The sequence below is a fragment of the Myotis nattereri genome (genome assembly GCF_964212035.1).
Source record: "Myotis nattereri genome assembly, chromosome: 16".
NCBI lineage: Eukaryota > Metazoa > Chordata > Mammalia > Chiroptera > Vespertilionidae > Myotis > Myotis nattereri.
The window spans coordinates 38,099,465-38,124,897 of record NC_138091.1 but is presented as its reverse complement, the minus strand read 5'-3'; the positions used below and the strand labels follow the sequence as shown (position 1 = coordinate 38,124,897).

At 44.4% G+C, this 25,433-nt stretch overlaps 1 protein-coding gene across 1 annotated transcript in view; it reads left to right on the top strand.

Annotated features, from left to right (window-relative positions):
• The window catches only part of TEX2 (testis expressed 2), a 91,830-nt gene extending 66,601 nt beyond the window's left edge, over positions 1-25,229 (top strand). Inside the window, exons 7-12 of the mRNA XM_081109777.1 lie at positions 1,746-1,845; positions 11,068-11,200; positions 16,950-17,075; positions 18,765-18,974; positions 22,742-22,862; positions 23,720-25,229. Coding sequence (XP_080965903.1) covers positions 1,746-1,845; positions 11,068-11,200; positions 16,950-17,075; positions 18,765-18,974; positions 22,742-22,862; positions 23,720-23,842 — 813 coding nt within the window. The 3' untranslated portion in view covers positions 23,843-25,229. The remainder of the gene's footprint in view (positions 1-1,745; positions 1,846-11,067; positions 11,201-16,949; positions 17,076-18,764; positions 18,975-22,741; positions 22,863-23,719) is intronic.
• The last annotated feature ends 204 nt before the right edge of the window (positions 25,230-25,433 follow it).

Here is a 25,433-nt window from a genome sequence, read left to right as displayed (position 1 = left end):
CTTGGCCAAGCAGCATTCTGTAGGCTGATTGGGAGGTCAGGGACCACATAACATTAATGCTTTGGCAAAAGCTTTTCCAAACACAGAAACCACCAACTCAGAAATGCACGTTTGAATACTGTCTCTAATCCTGCTTTGGCCATCACAGACTTTATAACCTCTTTCCATTAAGCCTTCCCCACCTGCAGAATATCAGAGATGAAGTTCTCTGACTGGTGAATCCTAAGAGTGTGTAAGTTTCTCTGCAGAGGGACAGCTGAAGAGGTCCACTCAAAATAGGCATAAATTCATGCCTGGCTAGATGCTACCTCTAGTTTAACATAACTTTAATTTAAAAATCTATTCTAAATTTTACAAAATTAATCTAATGTTCAAATGGAGAAATACTCATGAGAATTAGAAAATCTGGGGGAAAAGAGGACTTGCCAGATTTTAAAATGTATAAAGTTACAGTAATAAAAGCAGTTTGATACTGGTAGAAAGCAGGGTACTCAGTACAGTCTCCAGTGTATTGGGAATCTCATTTTCAAAGGTAGCATTAGTAGTGAAAGTATTGGTGGTTCAATAAATATGTTAAGATACCTCACTAATTACTAGAAAAAAATTAAAGTGGATTCCTAACTTACATCTTACACTAAAATTAGGAATGGACTAAAGATTTTTTAAAAATACACATACATAAATTGAGGTGGCGGAAACACAGATGAATTAATTCTGTAGTCTTGAGGCAAAGTAGGAATTTCTAAGCATGATACTAATCCTTTTATGTTATTTCCTCTAGAGTAAGTACCTACTGTTAGCTGTATTAGTTGGGGTCCCACTCAAATGGAGGAACCTAAGAGGAGAGTTTAATAAAGGCACGATTTATGAAAGTGTGGGTCTGTGTAGAGAAACCAAAAGGGACGGTGCAGCACTCCAGGGCTGGCCGCAGTGGGGAGCAACTGTGTGTGTGTGGGGTGGGGGGTGCTGCCTGTCTGACAGGAGCTGTGCCCTTTAATAGAGGGAGGGGACAAATGTCCAACAGCACTCTTCTCTGTACCTTACCTCCCTACAAGTGTATCCCATTGGCCAAGTCCAACCAGAAGTCAGAGGGCAAGAGAGCTTATCGGCGTGATTTGCTCATGCCAGCGCTGGGGTATAGGGAGGAACTAGAATCCAGGGGCAAATGAAATATGTCAGCACAGGGTCAAGGGATGTGGGTGTTGCTGTTTTTTTCAAGGATTTCAATAAACAGTGTGATTTTGCCTGTCAGAAATGTAGCAATTTCTTAACTCCCACTGGTAGTCTAAGAGCTGTCCATTTTCCCAAACATTAGCCAACAGGGTATTATTAACCTGACCAACATGGCCAGCTCCTTCTCCACAGTCAGGTCTCTGGCCAAGCACTGCTCCTCAGAGAAGCCTTCACTGGCCTCCTTAGCCAACATAGCCAACCCCACTCATGCCCCAGCATCCCTCTCTCCTGTTTTATTTTCTCTGTAGCACTAACCACTCTCTGAACTTATTTGTCTACTTAGTTATCTGTTTCTGTCTCTCCAAGATAAATCCCATGAGAGCAGGGATCTTCTCTCCCTCATCCACTGCTTTGTCCGTAGTACAGTGCCTAGTAGTGGTATGTGCTCAATAAATTTGGGTTAAATAAATGTGTCCCCAAAACCTTGACCATCATTCCTTCTGAGAGTATGTTGAATTCTAACATTTACCAGGGTACTAACGTTTCATTCATTGTTTACTTCTTTTCTCCAGCTCCCCTACTTTATGAATGAGCTAACTCTGACGGAACTTGACATGGGGGTGGCTGTGCCAAAAATCCTTCAGGCCTTCAAGCCTTATGTTGATCACCAAGGTAACTCTTAATTGACTTTAGAGAGGAATGACACTTATATGAGTGTGAAAATGTCTCTATCACTGCAGGTTGAATACCAAGACTTTGTGTTTGGAGGGAGTTGGGGGCTTTTTAAATCGTGTATTTCATGTTGGTTATCTTTGTTCTTAACAGTCACAGCCTCACACAAATGGGGACTAGATCAGGACTCCCACTCCTATTCCTTTTAGTCTCTCGGATCCTTAAAAAGTCCTCCTTCAGCCCTAACCCATTTGGCTCAGTGGATAGATCATCGGCCTGTGGACTAAAGGGTCCCAGGTTCGATTCTGGTCAAGGGCATGTACCTTGGTTGCAGGCACATCCCCAATTGGGTATGTGTGCAGGAGGTAGCTAATCGATGTTTCTTGCTCATCAATGTTTCTAACTCTCTATCCCTCTCCCTTCCTCTCTATAAATATCAATTATATATATATATATATATATATATATATATATATATATATATATTTTTTTTTTAAAGGTCCTCCTTCAGCCCAAAGATAAGCATATGCCAGTTGGGGCCTGAGCTTTTGTGACTTAGAAAACAGTCCCTGCTCTGTATGGCTGCAGCCCTTGCAGGGTGAGCCTCACTCCCCTGTCCTGGGCCTCACATGTGCATCTGCCCAGCCCTGACCTCTTTCCAGGAGTTGCCTCTCCTATATATCCACTCCTTTACCTCGCCCCAACCTCTAGTTTGCAGATTCTTTGATCTTCATGTTTTACATCTTTATGTTTTTACCACTCTTAGAAGGCACTTACTTAGGTGTTTAAACAAGGAAGACATATTTTTTTTAAGTATATATTTTATTGATTTTTTACAGAAAGGAAGGGAGAGGAATAGAGAGTTAGAAACATCGATGAGAGAGAAACATCGATCAGCTGCCTCCTGCACACTCCCTACTGGGGATATGCCCGCAACCAAGGTACATGCCCTTGACCAGAATCGAACCTAGGGCCCTTGAGTCCGCAGGCTGACGCTCTGTCCACTGAGCCAAACCGGTTAGGGCACAAGGAAGACATATTGTCAGACAGTATTTTGAGAATAAGTCTCTCTGTTGGAGGAAGGTTCTCAGATTTGGTTTTTAAGACATGCTGCTAACATTATTTATGCCTACTTGTGTGTGTTGGGGAAGAAAGAGTTGATTAGAATGCTTAGAGAGTTTAAATAAATGTAAAGATTTATGTGTATTTTATGGCATGTAGTTTTAAAATGACCTCGATGGGTAATTTAGTACACAAGAGTTTGGTAAAAAGAAGACTGAGCCAGATAGGCAAGAATAGTCTGTGAGCAGGCAGGAAAAAATGTGCCCATCATGCAAACAGCTGATTTTTTTTCTATAATGTCCCTTTCAAGTGAACCTCTTTCTACCTCCACTGGATTTGCATTATTCTTCCAAAGGCTCAGGAAGAAAGTAGGGAAGAAGATAATTACAACTTTTTAAGAGAGTGATATTTGTTTTGAAGTAAAGGTTTTGGAAAATTTAGACATTCTAGCATCTACTTGTATCTCTGTATGGCTATATCAGATGGCTCTTGGACCATATTTAGTGAAATCTTTCTCTGTGTTGTATACATTTAATATAAATTCAAAGGGATTTTGTTCCTAGTGCTACAATTAGTAGCCCTATTTCTGTGGCAATGTTTCAGCAGATAGTGACCGCATATTGTCATGTTTTGAGCATCTCATTGATTTCAGGGAAAGGTAGACCAGAGTAGTATTTGCAAATGTAGAAGTCCACCTAATGCTGCACGTTGAGATCACCTATAACCACTAAATTATGTCTACACTTTAATAAATCTGAGTGCTCCTCAGTTAATTCCTGGTTCACTAAGAGTAAAACTAGACAAGATTCTTTGCAAACGATTTAGCTAGAGTTCTCTTAACCACATGTGAAATTTTAAAGGATTCATCATCTTTGTGTTAAGTGTGTAGCTAGAATCTTCGCTCCATTGTCAGTGTACGAGTGTTGCCTTTCTTCCTCTGCCTCTAGCAGGCTCTAGGTTGCCCTTTACTCTTTGCCTCTAGGAATTGACTTGCATGTAACAAGCTGGTAAATGATCAGCTAACATAACCCTTCTGAGCGATGGGCTTAAAGAAAGTAAATAATAGGTGTATATGCTCTGTTTTCCAGTGCATTGGCAGTCTCTTATCTCAGGGCCGAATTCGCCCTTTGTTGAATTAGAAATTTCTTACGACAAGAGAACAGTGCCACAGCTGGGCCTTGCTGCATCTGAGTGTCCCTCTGGCTTTGAACTCTGCAGCCTCCCAGGGCAACGCTGTCAGGCTCTGAGTGAAATTCACCAACCATCTAAGTCTTCAGTCTCTTTCTTGTCCCTCTGAAGAGAGATATTTCACTAGATCACTGATTTTCAACCTTTTTCATCTCATAGTACCCATAAACTAATTACTAAAATTCTATGGCGCATCAAAATTTATGTCTTTTTGGCGATCATAAAAAAAAGTATAATTTTGATTCATTCACACAGGAAGTGTTGTGCTGGCTGTTGTCATTTTTTTTATTTGACAGTCTAAGGGAAAAGAAGTCAGTGCCTCTGACTAACTAGTCAGGTATTATATATTTTAAAAATTCTCGTGGCACACCCATTGAAAATCACTGCACAAAATAAATTAAAGCTTTGCTCCTTATTTAACTCCTTTCAGGGCAAATTTTAGAGATCTGCCTGCTTGTGTAAAAAAGGAGGAAAGGTATGATAAAGACATAAAGCCTGTGGGTTTTAAAAGTTTGACCAAGTTAGATTTTTCCATGTCTGCAAAGAATACAAGTGTTGGTAAAACAGAAATGAACACAAAAGAAATACACATTTTGGATTCCATGGCTCTAAGGAAAATTCCTTTCAGCGAAATTAAAATCAGGGTGACTTACTAAAACAGACTCTGAAAAGCAGAGCTCACCTTCCAGGCAAAGGCAACCCAGGGTGAAGAGGCCTTACCAGCTCTTGGGAGAGGCACCTCCCATGGGATCTCCCCACACATACTATTTTTTAAAAATGTTTTCTAACTTGTGCTGTTACTTGGAGGCACCTGGTTCAGGATGGGTATTTGGTCCAGAGCTGATTGGATCACTCGTCCTACAGATGCTCCTCTTTAGGCAGCACTGAGTGGTGGTTCTGAGCACCAGGCCTGGGGCCAGACTGCTGGGCTCACAGTTAACCCATCCTACAGCTTAAATCTGGCAACTGCTACCAGAATAAATGGAAAGAAGAATGCCATTGTCAGCTTTCGTGGCCTTGCAACAGAGCAGTAAAATCACACATTGACCACATTGGCCTGTCCAAGTTCCGGGGCACACAGCCTATTTCTATGAAGTTAATAAGTTAAGTAACTGCCTTACCCAAGGCATCTTAATTTCCCACCAATAGCAGGTGGCTGGAAACTGGCTTGTACCTCCTGCCTTATCTCCGACTCCTCCCAAACCAAATATGTCTCTAATCATGGAGTGTGTGGGGGTCTCCTCTCTTCAGGCTGTACAGTGGGGTCCAGAGTCCTGTCTCTGTAACCCACCCAAAACTGGCCTCCCCTTTCCACCCCTAATACCCACCCAAGCTGCTGTCTCCAGGGCCAGGCCTCTGGGACCCACCAGGCCACCCCTCTCAGCCAAGCTCTTTCCTGTTGTTTTATTAACTCTGTTGGCATAGATAATGTTTGCTCCTCATTTATTCAGCAGTTGCTCATTGTAGGGAAAACTGGGTTGTTTAGAAAAGGAAAAATATTACCCATTACCCTACCATTCAGAGACAGCCAGGGTTACCTTTATGGTACATTTTTGGTTTATTCTCTCCTAATACTCTTTCTCTTATGGTTAAAAATTGATTTAGAACCAGACACTTAAAGAATTGGGCAGACTGATAACATAGACTTGAGAGGATAGTCAGAGATAACCTAGCCCAGACCCTGCTGGGTTGTAGCTGTGTGATGTGTAGGCCAAAGCCCAGAGTGGGTGTGACTTGCCAAAGATCTCCCAGCAGCTCACCTTCCATCCTGTTCCTCAGCTTCTAGGCCAGAGGCTCTCCATGAGCAATGGCTCTGCAGCCAAGTCACCCATGTTGGAGCCCTGGTTCTTCACTGTCCAGCAGTGAGATCGCAGGAAGTTACTAACCACTCAGACTCAGTTTCCTCATCCGTAAAGTACTGATGTCAGTAGTGCCTCCCTTTTCCAGTTGTGGTGGAGATAAAATGTTATATGTAAAATGCTCAGGACACGTGGCACATAGTAAGCCATTAGTGTCTGCTGCTATCACAAAGCCTTGTTGTTAGTAAAAGCTTTCTAGTAGGAAACCTCTTCTGTCAGCCAGGTTATCATCTTCGTGCCTGGGACCAGTGTCAGAATGAACTGTTCTCCTCGGGATCAGATGAATTCACTTAGTCTTCAGGATGTTGGCTTCATGTATTTAAGTCTGCACATAGTCATTGAGCATCTACCCTGGGCATTTCTGTACTGATTTTGCCCCGTTTCAGGATACCAAAAATAACAACCCACATTTCAGCTGAAGGTAGAAAGATTACTATAACCAGCCAGGATAGGAACCTTGTCTGTCTTCAGATGCCTTTACTCATGACTGGCAGTTTCCACCATCTACCCCTCATCTTCCGGACCATAACTCGAGTGCCTGGTGCCTGGTGATGGGTCTAAAGATACTCTTCCAACTGATTGTTTCAGAAACTGGAACCAGAGTCAGGCTGTGACCTGCCCATTCCTTGCTGCAACACTTTTGTCATCAGTCGACATTAGGACAGCAGCTATCTAGAGCTGAACATGGTGACAGGGCCAGATGTGGGGCTTGGTACTTACAGGAATGGCATGCACACTTCTCTAACTAGATCATGTTGTAGAAAGAAAAAGACTTTTATAGAAAGGGAGAAAAAAGACCCATTTGTGGATCTTGGTAGGGGTGTGAGAGAGGAGATTGATTTGCAACTATGTCCACCTTGGAAGGCAGAGCTGTTTACAAGAACAGCTACAGGTAGTCAACGCTAAAGATGACATTTATCCTAAAGGATGCAGCCAAATACAAGAAATGCTAGTTTTCTGTGGTATCTGAGTAATATGTCACCAGTCTGTTTGCCAGGAATAAAACAGTCACTGGTGAATTCTTCTAAGAGCCGAATAACTCAAACATCTGCTCATGGTAATATATTATTAATGCTCCATTTTAAGAGGTTTTATTCTTTGGATGCTTTCAGAGTGAAAATCAACCACTACTATTTAGAGGTGGAGGAAATGAGGTAGCATGAGGGCCAAGCTCAGTGAGCAAGGCTTTAGGTTCTCTCAACTCCTGAGCCACAGGGGCCCTGTTAAACCTATTCCAATGAGACTTTTAGTTATTTTAATAGTAATAAAACAGTGATCAGCTGAGTGAAACTACTAGGTGGATATAGCCATGGAAGAACTATACCCAAGGCCATGGAATCTATTAAATAGAATACAGGACGAAGGCCAAAGAACCTCTGTTTTAGTTGTCTCTGGTGATACTCGCACGGCTGTTTATGATCTCTGGTGATACCCGCAGTCTGATCTGCACCAGGTGGCGCAGGTATCTTTCTTCTCCTTCAATCGTAAACTTCCTGATACCTTGCATTAAGGACTCAATAAGCACTTTAGGATAGAGGGATCACTTTTGCTGCAGTCTCCCTCTGAGTAGTAGTGGTGGTGGTGGTAACCGATCCTTTTCTCTGAAACTGTAGAGTGAAAAACAGTCATCAGAGCTGCTCACAGGCCCTTGCATGAAGACTCACTGAAGTTCGCTATTGTCCTTGTCAGTTGTGTTTCCCATGTTGCAGAATAAAGTGCTGGTTTTATAGGGATTTGTTAAGGACTAAATGTTTGTGTCCCTCCTCCCTCCAAATTTATGTTGCAGCCCTAACCTGCAATTTGGTGGTATTTGGAGGTAAGGCCTTTGGAGGTAATTAATTAGGTTTAGATGAGGTCATGAGGGAGGTTGCTCATGATGGGATTAATGCCCTTCATACGAAAAGACCAGAGAGCTAGCTTGCTCTGTCTCTGCCATGTGAAGACACAGTGAGAAGGTGGCCATCTACAAGCCAGGAAGAGAGCCCTCACCAGGAACTGAATTGGCCATACCTTGATCTTGGACTTCCAGCCTCCAGAACTGTGAGAAATAAATGTCTGTGGTTTAAGTCACCCAGTGTACGGTATGTTGTTATTGCAGCCCAAGATGAGGCAGGACTTTGTGTTCATGTCCTTTCCGAGAACCTCTCAGGACTGACTGCTTACTCCTATTTAGAAGCTTAAAAAATTGTCCTCCTCAACTTCTGTTTTTTGTCTTTGAGCATTACCAAGAGCAGATGGTTACAGAAACCAGCATTTTAAATGAAATGCCTCACAATAAAGTCTTAACATTTGTTAAGAGCACAAAAGAAACAGCTCTGTAACTACATTCATCTAGATGAGTAGCATTCAGCTCCCTTAGAGTTAAGACACCACTCATGGAGCAGTGTGTGTCCCATCTTCCCATTGTTGTTACATTTATCCCCAATGGGAAGACAGCCTTTCTAGAAACTGTTAATTTCCATCTTTCAGCCTCACAAGGCAGCAGCCTTCTGACTCACCTGTTATGTAACCAGTTGGCCTCGGCTCCAGGTTGTTGTGCTTCATGGTTTTCAGGGTGCTTTCTGCCTGCTGACTCTTGTCACAGAAGCGAGTTTTTCTGCTCCTAGTGCTAAAATTGTCACCTTTCCCTCATCAGAATGCAAGCACATCATATTAATTTGTTGGAATATTTGCAGTTTATATCTATTTTTAAAGGTTTTCAAACCATTCTTGACTCCTTCACATTTTCACTGAGTACCAGGACTGAGCAAGAACCCATGAGTGAGCTCATGGGACATATTCAATGATATAAAAAAGACCCCGTCCCCCACTCCGAGGCTCAGTCAGATGCCCACCTCTCGTCCCCTCCCTCACCCAGACATGCTCTCTGGCTGCCCAATGCAGCCTCTTCCCTCTTGGCCCTGCAGCCTCCTCTGGTCTGGCCCGTCTGCCATGGCAACAACTAGGCTGGAGCAAGGAGTTGTGGAAGTAAGGAAGTGGGCTGCGTTGGCAGAGAAAGGGGAGAGCCTGGCTAGGATTTTCCGGGCGCTGGGCTACACACATCAGTGCGGTCGTGCAAATGAGGCCGGAGCACAAAGGTCGGGAACTTCCATGTGACTGGGCTCCATATGCTCTTTCCTCCTCTTCCCTGCCTCCGGTTCCATAAGGTAGGGTACGGGAGCCTGTCACTTGAGGGGATGTCCCAATGACTGGGGTATGGGCCAGAAGCCTACTAAGCCTGTATCTATATCCCCGCATTTTTTAAAAAAGACAAACAAAACCTTCACTTTATAAGAAGTAAAATTCTGATGGTTTTAATATAACAATCTTCAAAAGCAATACATACTATTAATATTTATTGAAAACCTGACTAGAATTTTCAAAAGAAATAATTATGTCTGAAGACATACAGCAACCAGATAATTTGAGTCTATTGATTCTTAAGTTAAATAAAGCTGGAGATATAGAATAAATATTTTCTTTATTGATGTCCTTTTTATATTGAGTTTAAAATCTATTAATATCAAGCCTTTTGCCCTGATCCTTCTTCTATTGGAAGTGATGAATGACTAAATGTCTTTATGAAAACAGATGTGCCCTTCACTTCCAGTAACAGTACCTTTGCAGAGCAAGCTAATTGGTGATTTCTAACTGCTTAATGTAAGCATGAAATAAAGCAAAGAAGACAATCATAATTGGTCTACATGTCACTTAATTAAACCAGGTCATTCATGGAAAATGAGTACCTTCAATTATGATAAAAAGAATTTGTTGAAAACAAATTGGAAATTATTCTGCCTTTAGTGAGGAATTATATACCATTAGTGCTTCTTGAGGTTAAGCAAAGCTTTTAGCTGAGATTGTGGCCAAATGGAGGATAGGTTATTTACTGTAATTGCTTGAAAATGCTGCTGTGTATGAACAATAGTTTTAGATTAATTTCCTGTTTCCTTTAAATGTTGTCATTTGTTTTCTGAGGATCTCTGAAAGTTTATTAACATTTAAACACCCACTTGAAGGATCATATTTTGATTGAAAGTCCATGAGATATTATGGCGCTCTAGTCCCAGTCTATTCTGTCCTACCTGCCGAGCCATAGAATGTTGGTGAAGAAGGTCCTAAGGTGACTGGTCCTTGTTTGCATTTAGATTTGTGCTGATGGGCCATCCCAGTGACCTGCTCTTAGATATGATCTCATTGACAGTAGCTTTTCCAAGGAATAGGTTCTTTATTTGGATAATCCTGTGGCTCGAACATTAATTCTTTTGTTTCCATTATTAGGCAATTTCCAGAAAGGAAAGGGTTCTAAAAATTTTTGTCACTGTCCTTATTATACCAAGCTAAGTCTGAACCATTTTCTGTGTCCCTGTCTTTTCTGCCCCCACAATTTTAGATCATTTTAAGGAAGACAGTGGTTCTCACATGTGTCTTTTTTGTTGTTGTTGTTAATCCTCACCGGAGGATATTTTTCCCCCATTGCTTCTCAGAGAGACTGGAAGGGGGAGAGAGGGAGACAGAAAGTGAGAGGGGGAGGGGGAAGTGGAGGGGGAGAGGCTTGTGAGAGACATGGGCTGGTTGCCTCCCACTCACCCTGACCAAGGGCCCAGGCAGCCAGCCTGCAACCCAAGTACGTGCCCTTGACTGGGAATCAAGCCCGAGACCCTTTGGTGGACAGACCAACACTCTGACCACTGAGCTATGCCAGCCAGGGCTCTTGCATGTGTCTTTAAAGAACAGCCCAGCTTGCAGTCAAGTGTCTTGTCTGCACCTCTCTTCTGCCTTGTAACTGGCTGGGAATCAGCACACCTTGTCCTGGCTTTGCCCTGGGTCAAGCCATCCCCTTACTATGTGAGAAGAGCCCAGAGGATGGGACCCCAGGCTAACATGTGCACTGAGCTCACTGTGACGGTTTCAATGATAGTGAGATGCCGGCAGTTTGCCAGTTGCTTGCAGCTTTTCCAAAGGCTTTTCTCCTCATGAGTTCCTCTTGCGTGCCTATATCTATATCTATATATCTATAGACTTTCAATGTGATACCAATTTAGATACTTTCAAATATAAATGTTTATATTGTCATGTGCAGTCATGTTTTTCTGGGGGGGAAAAACCTTCTGTTTTTTCACCATTTCTCCAGGACTCTGGATCGATTTGGAAATGTCCTACAATGGGTCCTTTCTGATGACTCTTGAGACCAAAATGAATTTGACCAAACTAGGTAAAGAGCCTCTTGTTGAAGCCCTGAAGGTTGGAGAAATTGGCAAAGAAGGGTAAGGGGCTATATGACTTTACTAACCCAACCCTGGGGAACCAACCTCTCCCTCCAGCCTTTGAGAAGCAGTTTTGATGTGTAGTCGTCCCTGATGTTGAGAGAGAAACATTCCATGTAAGTGCTTCTGGACCACAGAGGGTTTCAGGGAATGGTTCCCTAGTTTCACCCTGCACACTGTGAGTCCTCACCTCCACTCAGTGCCTTTTGGCCTCAGTGCTGTGATGGGGCACATAGTATCGATTTTCCAGAAGGCATCACTGACTGAGACCAGCGGGGCAGGCTTGTCTACGCAGTAAAATGCTCTGTAAAGAAAATTGTCACTCAGAAAGTACCTCCTCCAACTTACTGCCACAAACAGCCACACGTGGACAAGGCTATGGCCCATAGGGGGTCTGTCTGCTTTGTAGTCTGTCACTACAATTAGTGGTTGATTTTATAGCCAAGAGGGTGCTCCTGAAGTGTTGTGAGATTCATTTTCCCTAAATAATACAATATTGACTTGTTTAGCAAATGCTTCTCTTTGTAGAAGATACTGCATCTATTGCCCAGAGTTTAGTAAATATTCTAATTTGTAAGCTAATTAATAATGTTTGCTTTTTTTTTTCTTAAATGCTTACAATGGATAAGCTGAAAATTTTACATTCCCATACACCTTTTAAATGCCTAACTACAAATTTAAATTATATAATTGTTTTGTCCAAACTGAAAATGCTGATTGGAATCTGCTTCTCACATCTTTAGCCCCCCATAGAATTAACAGTGTGGTGACAGGAACATTTCACAGGGAGCACTTTCTCAGAGTCTAAATATAAGACACAGACTTAAATTTTTGCTTAGTTATAATACTGACCTAATACTTCTATTTATATTGTGTTTATAGCAGTGTGGGAGCTGGGTCATACATTATTCTCAATGAGAATGTTCTTTTACTTGATGATTCTGATTTATCCAAGTTACTTAATGAAATGTACCTATTTTAATAATTGGAGAATTTCACCTGCTGTATGCAATCTAACCTTAATCTGTGCTATTTCCCTTTCATTTTTCGATTTGTTAAAATGTGTTTGGATTCGGCAATCTGTGGATTGTATTTTCTGGTGAGTGGTATTTATCAAGTCTCCATGTAGCATTTCATACCCTGTCAGTGCTGTCTTATTTGATCCCATGTGACGCCACTAGGAAGCTTGTCATTTCATCATGTTCCTGGACATAAAGGCTCGGTTTGTAGACCTGAGAGGATTGAGATCAGGAGTACTTAAGAGGCTTTCCTGGCAGGGAAAGTCAGATAAACTTCCTTGATTTGAATTGCTGGGGGATCTAGTCCTGTGGTCAGACTCAACTTATGTCCCTGCACTCCACACATCCCCCATCACTGTGCACGCCTGAGCATCATCAGTCCAGCCTCATGGTAAAAGAGTGGCAGAACCAGCTGCCTATAAAATGAAGCGTGTCAGGCAGAAACAGTCTTGAACATGAGGTCTATCTGAGCGGGAGCACGGCACTACAAACACTCATCAGCAGCGTTTGTACAAGGAGCCCTTTCTTGGAACAGCCTGTGCTGGCACAAGAGCTGCTAGGACTCCATTGGAAGGGGGTGAGGTTTGGGGTAGCAAGTGGAACCCCAGGACAGCCAGGTCTCTGAGATCCTTGCCACGTAGGTGCCTCATGTTAACTATTACTCATCCAGCTCTCTTGGCACAATTTCAAGTTCTTAAAATGGCTGATCAGAGGATAGATATGTTTCTGAGTAAACAGTCATCTCTAGACTGTGAAAAAAAATCCTCTGCTTTGCGATGGTATTATATTGAATTTGTAATATATACCTAAAGCTCGTTTTTCCCCCCAGTAGAATCTGTTACAACATGTTTTGCTCCTTCCTGTGAAGGTGTTAAATTTTATGTTGACATGTAATTGGCTGTCACTTAATTTTAAAAGCATACAATCCAAAAGCCTGGGCAGATGAGCCCTTAACCCCTTTTTTTTGCATAACGCACCCTTTTGGAGTTCTGAGAGCTCTGGGTCCTTCTCCCAGAAAATGCTCACATGTGTTCCATTTGGCTCACAATTTCTGGGAGCATCAAGAGCCTCTGAAAGCCCACCCATAGCTAAGAACCTCATCCCAGAAGTGATTCTTGATCCACTCTTCACTTCCTCAGTGCTGAGCGCACGGAATCACCGAGGCTACATGCTGGAGGAGAGACAGAAGTCAGTGTGCACTTAGCTATTATTAAGCATGTGATCTCTGGTGGTGACATCTTCTTGATGTTAAACCTCTCCAAAGCGCAGAATGTCTGGAAAGTTGGCCAGCAGCAGCCCTTTCCCTCCGGGCGCTCCCTGTATTCTGTGGCTGCCAGTCAAGGGCCTCACTTTCAGGCAAGGGCTTGTTCCTGGGATGGGACGCTCTGTCAGGGTCTCTGCTCTATCTCCCTGCTCTTCTCAGCTTCCTTCAAGTGTGCAAATGATTGTGCCCTTGGGGAGTCTGAGGAAATGCTGCTCAACCTGTGAGAAGTCCGACTTACTGGTAGAGGCTGGTTCCCATCTTCCCGTCATTACCCTCAGGGTGATGATGAGAAATTCAAGTCAATATTGCTTTATTCCAGTGAAGTCCTTTTCCCTTTGAAATGTGCATACACTTTATATTTGCAGACGTTTTTCCTTTAGTCTTTTTATTTCCCAGGTAGTCCTCTTGTTACATGCGTAGTTAACATAAATTTGAGGCAGTAATGTACTCAGTAGAATTCAGGTAGTAAACTGAGCAGCCGTAACTTTAGGAATTGCCTGAAAAGGCCAAAGTGAGCCAGTCAGGGAAATGTTCTGTGTGTCGGCTGCTCTTTAATGAAAGGTGGCCTTGGAGTGGGGCATTTCCTGTAAGGCACTTGGCCTGTTCATGCTCTACCATTTTAGCCTGGGCGCAGTATGCAAGTCCACACATAGGGACCCCTCTGTCCCCATGCTGGGTCACTAGTCCACAGTGTACCCTGAACCAGTACCACCACCACCACTCCACCTGACACACTGTAACTAGGTCCGGCTCTGCGGATGTATGCACATGTGTGTCTGTGGGACAGATTTCTCTTAACTAAAAAAAACAAGAATGCGCTGTATGAGTGTGGCCCCCACAAAGCAGTCACCTCACTGGGCTGTTAATCTGATTATGCTTCTTTCACTTAAACTTTCAGTCTTAAAGTATTCTGGAGCTGCTTTTTTAGAATTGCCTCTGGAATCTGTGACATTCCTTTAACTATTGAGTGACAGAAAATCATCCTGCTTCGTAGATCAATTGGATCTGTGAGAAATTGCTATAAGTCATTCAGAGCCGTCAACAATGGTGAAACCAAGAAATAAAATGTTTGGGCTGAGAGAGAGTATCAGTGATAAAATAATTCACTTTTTCTTATGTGTCTGGCTCCAAACATATTTCCAAAAAGATTTTTAGCAGCAGCAGCAAAACTCAGTAAGCCTTTTAAGGTGACTCTTTGAAAGGATATCACACTCATCTGGAATTCTGAGGTGTGTTTTTAAAAATTAGGCTTTATTAGTTCTAGCACATCTTATATAAATAAGAGTGTGTGCAGTTTGTCTTTCTCTGAAGTTCATGCTGACATCATAGATTGAGATCATAAAATGCATATTCAGTTATAAAACTGAGTATCAGCCAGTTAGTTACACTTTTAATTAGTAAGTATTGGGTGCCACACAAAATAGCTCCCCCTACAGAGAGTAGAGGTAACATTTGGTCAAAATCAGAATTTTGTGTCATCTGATCTGCTTTAACTGATATAGCATTGTCTAAATTATTAACTTCCAGACACAAAATTTGTCCTCTTCTCTGTCCTGTGGAGGATTAATTCGGGAACCTGATAGCTCACTGTAGTGCTTGGCCTTCGGCATCTTCTGCCCGGTCTGGAGGCTGCCAGATGACAAATGAGGGTGGGGACAGGAGGGGGCAGTGGCTCAGCAGGTTTCACTGTGGTCCCAGATCTTGAGGCAGCCTTTCGTGCTGGTGGCTGAGGAGCAGGCAGGATACAGAAGCCTTACCTGGCAGCACTGGGTGGGAGCCAGGGAGCCCAGTCACTACTGATAGAGAAGGATACATTTCTGAGATTCTGTGTTATCCTTGGGGATTTGTGTCCCTGACTTGCCTCATCTTAAGACCCTGTTTAGCTCTATTGGAAATTATATTTTGTTATGTACAGTCAAAATAAAAAAAGCTTTAATGAGGGCTGTCTGGCCATGGAAAACTCTGAAGTCACTTTGTGACCAGCAAACACACATTTCCGGGACCAGCTGGGCCTCTGATGGAGGAGGAATAACAAGTCAGTTAGGTGCTGTTGCTGTTTCCGTGGCCAGAGACAAGAGCCTTTTGTGTCTGCAGAGGGAGTTTCCCTTTAACACTACGCTCAGGCCTGTTGGCTAAAGGGCTGGCTCTAATGTTTCAGAGCTGGAGTTGAGGATCCCGATGTCCTGCCAGGGAGGACACTCTTGGGGTCCTCTTACAGCCAGGCTCCTGTTTCAGGGGCGGAGATTTCAGTCCTGCCCGCCTAGTGCTGGAGCCTCTTGCTAGGCCTTCAAGCCCACGCCAGCGTGTGTGCTCTACCCTTGGGTGCCCTTGGCTCCTGGCGGCTAGGAGATGACTGCCCCGATAGGCTTCTTCTGGTGGCCCAAGGGCAACATCAAAGGAAAACCCCAAAGGATTGTATCTGCGGAGAGATGGGGCCTAAGTTCTACTGCCTGTCCTGGTAATTTTGTCCTTGTCAAAAACACAAGGCCTCGCCTCTGCTTAGTGACCATTGGTTGCTTACTAGTGTTCAGAAACTCCTCTGTCCTTTGTTCATTTTGTCCCAGTCAAGTCTCTGAGCCTCAAAGTTGGGCCCTGCCCGTCTGCCTCCCTGAAGTGAAGCCATCATCCAGGAAGGGAGCTGCTTTTGTGGGGCTGAAGGTCAGCCAAGAACCCCTAGTGACCCTGAGTGGGGAACCTTGATCACTCACTCACTGCTGCTTGGTAATCCAGCACCCCTCATGCTTCTGAAAACTGCATATCCAACCTGGAAAGATTAACAAAGGACATTGTTCTCCAACGAGGCTTTTTATTACCTTGTTTTTTTAATGGTTTTTAAATTTGTACTTCTCTGGGACAGTACTTGGGTCCTCATGTTAATTGCTTCCTAGAGTCCCTTTAGATTTGTGCCCTGTGGTTGTTTGGTTGTTGGCTTTTTCTGTGACCGTCAGTAGCTGGGCCAGGTATGGAATAAGAAGGGGTGTTGAGTCTAAATAATTTGGAAGTAACAAAACCAGAAAGCGTCTTAGTTTTTTAAGTCAGCCAGTCAGGGGACTTGCCTGGACATCCCCGTCATTGGTGAGGGATGGTCCTGTCTCCACCGTAAGCTGGCACCTCACCCTTGCAACAACCATCATTCTTCCCATTCACCCTCCATTTGGCTGTTGCTGCACTGTTGATGAACTCACTGCATTTTGTGTTGACTGCACCAAACTCCCACCACCTGTCCTGATGCATGCTCAGAAGTGCACTCTTCAGACCCAAGTCCTCTGTGTTTTCCTTCCAGGGGACTTGGCGCTGAAATATCTCCCAAGTAACCAGTCCAGTCCCAGGACTCTTGGATTGGGCCTCCTGTTTTTGGGTTGGGTGATGACTTGTGTAGTGGTGGTGGTGGTGGAGTGGCTGTGTTCTCTTTCTAAGCAGAGCCTAGGTGATGGGAAGGCTGCAGTCATGACTCTGTCCTCTTCAGTTGCAGGCCCCGGGCGTATTGTCTGGCTGACAGTGATGAGGAGTCCTCCAGTGCTGGCTCCTCTGAGGAAGACGATGCACCAGAGCCCAGTGTGGGAGACAAACCACTTCTCCCAGGGGCCGAAGGGTGAGTGGGGTCTCCAGCAGTCAGGGCAAAAAGTTGGGGTGAGCTTTTTTTTCCCCTTTTCCTCTGTGATCTTCCTTCTTCCACACATTGAGTGAATGGGTTTTGCATTAATAACCTAAAGTCAGTGGCTTGTCTGAATTCCAGGCCCCAAAGCAAAAAAACCCATATAGCTTTCTTTACGTAAGAGGGTCCCAAACAAAATGACTTTCTTGGGCCGTTGGAGTAAATAATAGAATTGAAGAGCTGCTATCACAAAGAGCAGAAATTAGACAACATCGCCCCCTGGTGCTCGGTGGAGAGCATTACTCCCCTTTCAGTTGGGTGATGCTTTGTCCAGCTGCTAATTCCTACAAAGCTGAGACATTCAGGCCATTTCTTTGGTGAATTTTGAAAATGGATCACTTAGCTGATCTTTTGGATCATGAACTTCATTCCTGGGACTCTCTTTGCCTGTTACTTGGACTGTGGAATGATCAATGTGCTTAAACAGCCACTCTGTGCCCATCTTTTCATTATTTAAAGACTAGAGGCCCGATGCATGAAATTCGTGCAAGAGTAGGCCTTCCTTCCCCCGGCTGCCGGCACCAGTGTCCCTCTGGCACCCAGGACCAGGGCTTCCCTCACAGCCCTGGCTTCGTCCAGAAGGAAGTCCGGTTTAATTAGCATATTGTTTTTATTATTATCTATATAAACAAGGAATATGCTAATTAGCCGAGCATCACAACCGTTCAGGAGGAGCTGCATGCAGATGGGCGGGAGAGGACTGCGTGCCGCCCCCCACTCCAGCAGCTACGGGGAGGCTGGGGCTGGGGGCAGGCCGGAGCGGAGACACAACACACAGGAGCGCCTGCCCCCACCCCAGCGGCCACAACACGGCAGGCGGTGCTACACGGGTCAGGCACAGGTCCCCAGCCCCCTGCAGTATGCCTCCGCTGGGCCTCTAGTTATAGATTATAAAGAAGTCAGAAGCATCTGTAAGAAAATATCAGCCTACTCACTTTTGAAATCCTACAGAAGATAAAAAGAGAACCCAGATGTTTGAGGAGTTGGTTCTAAAGTTTGAGTGCATTATTTAAAATCTACCCACTTGACCTTCTTAGGAATGATTGCTTTTCCCCACACACATAGACATACTATTCCTGATACTCTGGAACTGTGGAGGACTGTAAAAAGCAACTATCCTCTCTTCTTAGGGCAGTCTTATGGTAGACATGACTGAATACAAAAGCTTGGCTTCTTGGCCTGCTGGCATGTCAGTTTGGTGTAGCATTTTTCTTTAGAAGTTCCTAAGCCCTTTAAAAAGTGGTTGCCAAAGTTGGTATGCCACCTAAAACGCAGCCATTAAAAAATTGTTTTTTGTCCCTGTCCATGAAGTATGATTTCTTAGTGCCATCTAGAGATGGTGAGATTTCTCTAAGAGGACACTGGACTTATATTCAGTATGTGAGCTCTATAAACATGAGATGCCTCCTCAGTTTGCCCTATGAGAACTTGGTGTGACCCTCCGTTGTCAAGACTCAGCTCTGTGTGAGGTTTCTACCTTGTCTGAAGTAGAAGTTTTACCTGGGGATTATTTTGCAGCCCGGGGGACGTTTAGCAATGTTTCACAACATTTTTTATTGTCATGACTTGGGGGAATGTGCTAATGACCTATTAGGTAGAGATAACACCTATTTGTGTTCTTTAAAGGTATGTTGGAGGTCATCGAACAAGTAAGATTATGAGGTTTGTTGATAAAATTACCAAGTCAAAATATTTCCAAAAAGCAACGGAGACAGAGTTCATTAAAAAGAAGATTGAAGAAGTCTCCAATACACCCTTGCTGCTAACTGTGGAAGTGCAGGAATGTAGAGGAACCTTGGCAGTCAACATTCCACCTCCCCCAAGTGATCGAATATGGTACGTAGAGGAGCCCTGAGGGACGGCTGGGATTTCCCTTGTTGCGTGACCATAAAAATCCCAGCATGCTTGCCCTTGACATTATGGAAAGTACCTTCTCCTGGGCAGAAGCACTTTCACACGTTTTTTTCATGGAACCTACTTTCTTCTGCAAATGGTTAATTCACATTTAAAGATTCACCTTCACAAGGGCAGTAGGTGAAGTTGATGGGATGAGCTGTTTCTATTCTTTTTTTATATATATATTTTATTGATTTTTTACAGAGAGGAAGGGAGAGAGATAGAGAGTTAGAAACATCGATGAGAGAGAAACATTGATCAGCTGCCTCCTGCACATCCCCTACTGGGAATATGCCCGCAACCCAGGTACATGCCCTTGATCGGAATCGAACCTGGGACCTTTCAGTCCGCAGGCCGACGCTCTATCCACTGAGCCAAACCGGTTTCGGCTCTATTCTTGATCTTCCTCCTCTCTAGAGCCAACTGTATCCACCAGTAAGAACAGCTGCCATTTGTAGAGCTCTTCTTTGTGCCTGGCCCAGGTGTAGCTCCTTGACCTGGGCAGTCCTCACAGCATCCTTGGAGATAGGTGCCATTTACAGACGGGATCACACATGCAACAGAGTCCCAGGCGTTTAGGGAAGACTCCTTGGGCCGGGCCTACATGTTCAGGAGGCAAGAGCATATGCACTTTGGAACTGTGGTAGGAGGTCTATTCAAGGAGTTGTAACTGAATGAACCAGTGGTTCTCAACCCACCTATATATCACAGTTACAGAGGGATTTGTTAAAGGTATTGCCAGCCCAGTGCCCAGGATTGAGGGATTTAAGAACTGGCCAGGATTGAGAATCACTGAAATAAATCACTCATGGGTCCAGCAGAAGAAAATCACTCTGTGAATCTTAATTTAAAATTGACATTCCATGTCCTATAAAATGTAAGTGGATGCAGGATTGCATAAGAGACGCCGTGGCACCATGAACTACACTCGAATGGAAAAGCTCTGTGCTATCGGAGAGTGAAGCCACATGCTGTAGTACACATCCTCAGTGTTCAGGAGCGCTTGTGGGGATGATCCAGAGGGCTTTTGAATTGACACCTCAGTTAATGATTTATCGGTGTCTCCCAGTAAAAACTTTAAAATGTCATTTTAGATGTTCTTAATAAAGTAATATTTTCATAGGTGAAAAAGCCTATAATCTTACCATCCAAAAATAATCAGTTAATACCTTTCTGTACAGTCTTCCAAACATAATTTAAAATGCTTTTAAATACTAAGAGTTGATAACATTTCTTTCCCTTCTAAGCTTTATCAGTTATAAATGCCACTGCTCAATGGGAGATAAAATTGAAGGCCTCTAGGATGCATGCTCAAATGCTGAACCATTTATTAATGATCCACAAAGATAAGTCTAGATATTTAGGATGTTTAGGACATTTATAGCAACTTAACATTCTTATTGTAGTTTTTAAAACATTGATCCATGACAAATTGAAGTTGTTAGATAGTTTGATAGCACATAGTCTCTTGTCTGGATACTTTACCAAGTTCTGAGTACCAGTCTGCTCCCTGGAGAAGCCATAGTAAGTGGTAGGAAGTATGGAATGAAAAAGGCTATGGAATGTTCTCTTTACACATGCATATTAGGTGTGAGGAACATGACCACTTCTCTCAGTGTCCCATCTTGGGAGTGATATTCAGAAAGGCACTTTCACTTTCTGCTTTATACACTTGTATATTTTGGGTTTTATAATATACTAGAGGCCCGGTGCACAAAAATTTGTGCACTTGGGGGGAGGGGGGGGTCCCTCAGCCCGGCCTGTGCCCTCTCGCAGTCTGGGACCCCTCGGGAGATAACGCTCTGCGGGCTTAGGCCTGCTCCCAGGTGGCAGAGGGCAGGCCCAGTCCCTAGGTGCAGCCCCTGGTCGGGCTCAGAGCAGGGACGATTGGGGAGTTGGGGTGCCTTCCCCTGTCATGCACAGAGCAGGGCAGATTGGGAGGTTGTGATGCCACCCTCAGTCACGCTCAGGGTAGGGCCGATTGGGGGGTTGGGGCACCGCCCCCTGTCACACTCAAGGCAGGGTCGATGGGGAGGTTGCGGCGCCACCCCCTGTCACGCACAGAGCAGGGCCAATCAGGGGGTTGGGGCGCTGCCCCCTGTCACGCACAGAGCAGGGCCCATCAGGGGGGTTGGGGCTCCGTACCCTGTCACGCACAGAGCAGGGTCAATCGGGGTTGGGAGCTCCCCCCTGTCATGCACAGAGCAGGGCCGATCAGGGGGTTGAGGAGCTCCCCCGTCACTCAGAGAGTAGGGCCGATAGGGGAGTTGGGGCAGGGCAGATCAGGGGGTTGGGGCGCCGCCTGTCACACTCAGGGCAGGGCGGATCAGGGGGTTGGGGCGCGGCCACTGTCACACTCAGGGCAGGGCCAATGGGGAGGTTATGGCTCTACCCCATCACACACAGAGCAGGGCCCGTGGGGGGGTGGGGGGTGGGGCGCTGCCCTCTATCACCCACAGAGCAGGGCCAATCAGGTGGTTGGGGCACCGCTACTGTCACACTCAGGGCAGGGCCGATGGGGAGGTTATGGCTCGACCCTGTCACACACAGAGCAGGGCCCGTGGCGGGGGGTTGAGGTGCCGCACCCTGTCACACACACAGCCGCAGGGCAATCGGGGTTGGGGAGCTCCCCCCTATCAGGCACAGAGCAGGGCTGATCAGGGGGTTGGGGCGCCTTCCCCTGTCACAAACAGAGCAGGGCAGATAGGGAGGTTGTGGCCCCGCCCCCTGTCACACACAGAGCCACAGGGCAATCAGGGGGTTTGGGCACTGCCCCCTGTCACGCTGATCCCAGTGCTGGGAGGCATATTACCCTTTTACTATATAGGATAGAGGCCTGGTGCATGGGTGGGGCTGGCTGGTTTGCCCTGAAGGTGTCCTGGATCAGGGTGGGGGTCCCCACTGGGGTGCCTGGCCAGCCTGGGTGAGGGGCTGAGGGCTGTTTTCAGGCTGGCGGGTGACTGAAGCTCCCAACTGCTCCTTTTTTTCTTTTTTTTTAAAATCTGGGCCAGGTTTAGCTCTGGCTCCAGCTCTGAGGCCTCTGCTGCTGAAAGAAGGTATCTGGTTTGTTTCAGTTCTATAATCGAAACAATGTATAACTATAGCTCTGAGATCCCAGGCTTGCTGAAAGCAGGTTTCTGGGGTTTTATTTAGCTTCTATATTCGTTACAATGTTTCTTAAACTGCAGGCTCAGAGGCCTGCAAGGCAGGCGGGGAACGTTGGAGTCCTCCGTCACTGAAGCAAGCAAGCCTCATGTTAGTTTCAAGCTGCCTGGCTGCCGGCCGCCATCTTGGCTGGCAGTTAATTTGCATATCTCGCTGATTAGCCAATGGGAAGGGTAGCGGTCGTACGCCAATTACCATGTTTGTCTTTTATTAGATAGGATATATGTGTGTATATATAGAGACAAAAAGGTTGTTCCCATTTTAGGAGAACCAAGTCCAGGTCACTGACTTTTCCTTTGGGGCTTCCTGGTTTGCCATTTGTCAGAACTGTTCTCAGATCATCACAGCCCTACACATGGCTCAGGACACAGGGAGTTTAGATCATAGTTACTGTGCTGAATTACTTTCCAGAGGGGATTATCAGAATAAGAATGGTTAAATAGTGGTAAAGGCCTGTGTAAATGAAGAATGTGTGCTGTTGGTACTTGTCTGCTTCCTTTCTTTGCTTCTAAATGTGGTTATTATTTGTCTTTTTAAAAAAGGTATGGTTTCCGGAAGCCACCATATGTGGAGCTGAAAGCTCGGCCAAAACTTGGAGAGAGAGAAGTGACTTTAGTTCATGTGACAGACTGGATAGAGAAGAAACTGGAGCAAGAGTTTCAGGTACACCTGCACTGTCATCTCGTGTTGCACACCAAGGCTAGCTCTGGGTAGAGAACAGAGGCTCTGAACTTTATGTGGGTCAGGACCCTCCTCTGAGGAGCCTCATCCCAGGAAAGTACACATATGATCAAACAGGTGTAAACTTCAGGTAGTTTCAGAAACTCTAAAACTCATCCACAGCACACTGTTAAGTGGTCTTCAAAAGGGAAACCCAAAAGGTAAGGCCAAAGAACAAAATGATCCTCTTCTACCAGTAGGCTTGGCGAAGGTTAAGCCCTTTGCCTGCTGGGTCCATCTTTGGATTTTGTGGACCCTGAAATTGGCCAGCTAGTAGCACCCACCCATGGTCAGCAAAGTTGCTCCCGTGCTGTCTGATACCCACTTTGCTCAGTTTGTTCATTCTTTAGAAACCCTTCTGTGAACAGCTACCCCTGTCCCAAGAGTATAAAGATGCACCAGACCTGTCCCTCCCCTGTGGATCTTCTAGAGCAGTCTTGGAGTTTCCTAAGAGCTCATTCTCCAAGCCTGTCTTCTGTGTTCTCCACCAAAAGTTAATAGCAATGTAGCCCAGGCCCTGGGATGAGCTATTTTTATCCACTTTTAATCAGATATTTGAGGCACAGTTGTCTCTCAAGGTTTTATCTATTAGCAACTTATTTACTTTGTACTGAGTTTCACCTGTAAAATACATGTATTTTTGTAGTGGTAAATTTTGAGTTACTGCCATGGAAGCTTTTTATTATTTTAAAGCTATAGATTAAATATAACAAAACCGATTTCTGGAAAGTTGAATTATCACCAAAAAGAAAAGTGAAAAAACAAAACATTTTCTTCATGGCTGTTCTTTCTTCCTACAGAAAGTTTTTGTCATGCCAAACATGGATGATGTGTATATCCCTATAATGCACTCAGCCATGGACCCTCGCTCCACTTCCTGCCTCCTGAAAGACACACTCGTGGAGGCTGCTGACCAGCTGTGATGGGTAAAGACCTGACATTGCCAGTGTTGAGATCTAGATCCAGGTGCGGGGTTCTTGGCTGCCTGTCTGCTGTAGCACAGGCCTTTCCTCACCACAGCTTCTGCCCTCTGCCTGCCAGTGCCCATTCCACTGTGAGGTGTCATTCCATGCATCCAGCAACTGGTGTCTGGATTGCCTACTGCAAAACTTTGACTCAAAGGAGATTGGAAGAATCAAGGTGGATCCAGAGGTTCTGTGACTCATACCATGGCTTTGAGTCTACCAGTTTTTGTGGCAGCAAGAGCACATTAAGAGCAAAGCTACAATTGGAAGGCTTCCTTCCCCTTGTCTCAACTTCAAAGCTTTTCCTCAGGCAGCCAGAGCACAAGTGGAACATTCTCTCACTCCTAGTTTATGTGATGCAGCCCTCCGCATTTTGAGAATGTCAATGTGGTACCATGTGGAGGGTGGGGAATGGAATTTTGTAAACGATTTCATTGGTGATAAAGATATGCATAGCAACTTACTTTTCTTCATATTAATTTGTCTTGGAAGCAAGTAGCCATAGAACATACACTGACACAATATCAAACTGTCCCAAGCCTTTTACCAATGATGTATAACCACCTGGTTCTAATCCCAAATAATTTCCTGACAGCACATGAAAACATTAAAACACCACATCATGACCAGGCCACCGTCTTCTAGTGTGCTCCAGGAAACTTTACATAGGTATGCAAAGGCTCTGCTCATCTAGTTTGGGATCTGTTGAGTCATCCTTTTCTGATGACCCAAACTTAACATCTGTTATCATGAGTCAAGACCAAAAGCCTGCTCATCAAACACTACATATCTCAAAATTAATGTGACATTTCTTCAACGTTGCCAACTTTTAATTTGTGCATTTGTGTCAGAATGTTTTGTTTACAAGTGTGGAGGCCCTAATTGTATAATTTGCTTTGAGAATTTAAAATTTGTTTAAAGCTGCATTCAACATCAAAATTACCTTGGGTAACTTTTGATAATTTATGTGTACTAGTAGTGTTTTTTTAAACAGCACCCTGCCTGAACATGACTTTAAAGAAATTGATATATTGAAAAAAACACCTGAACCTTTACTTGGTTACTTTAATTGGACCATTAACCATTTGACTTAAATTTGACCATCCCAGTCAGTGTGCTGTTCCAATTTCTCATTGTGTAGGCCAGTTTGCCAGTCAGTCCGCATGTCTTGTTCACTGGTCTTTATAATTTCTGTGCAATAACTAAAGGCAGAGGACTAGATGCACTACTGTGTATTGTAAAGAGATGACACATGACTGTACCCTATTGCACTTAAAATAGTATATGGGGGATTTACAATTGCTTGCATTCTTTCACAAAATAAATCTCATGTCAAATACTAGATAAAGGCATCTGTTATTTCTACTGAATCCTAATTAAATAGGGACACGTGGGCACTATTTCCTGGGTGATCACTGGACCAGCATTCTTAAGGATCCCAGGTAGTCACTCACCACACCCGACATGAGGTAAGTGCTATTATCCTTAATCCACATTTAATCTGAGGGGAACAGTTTTGAACTGTATTGCCTAGTAGTCTGTTTCTTAG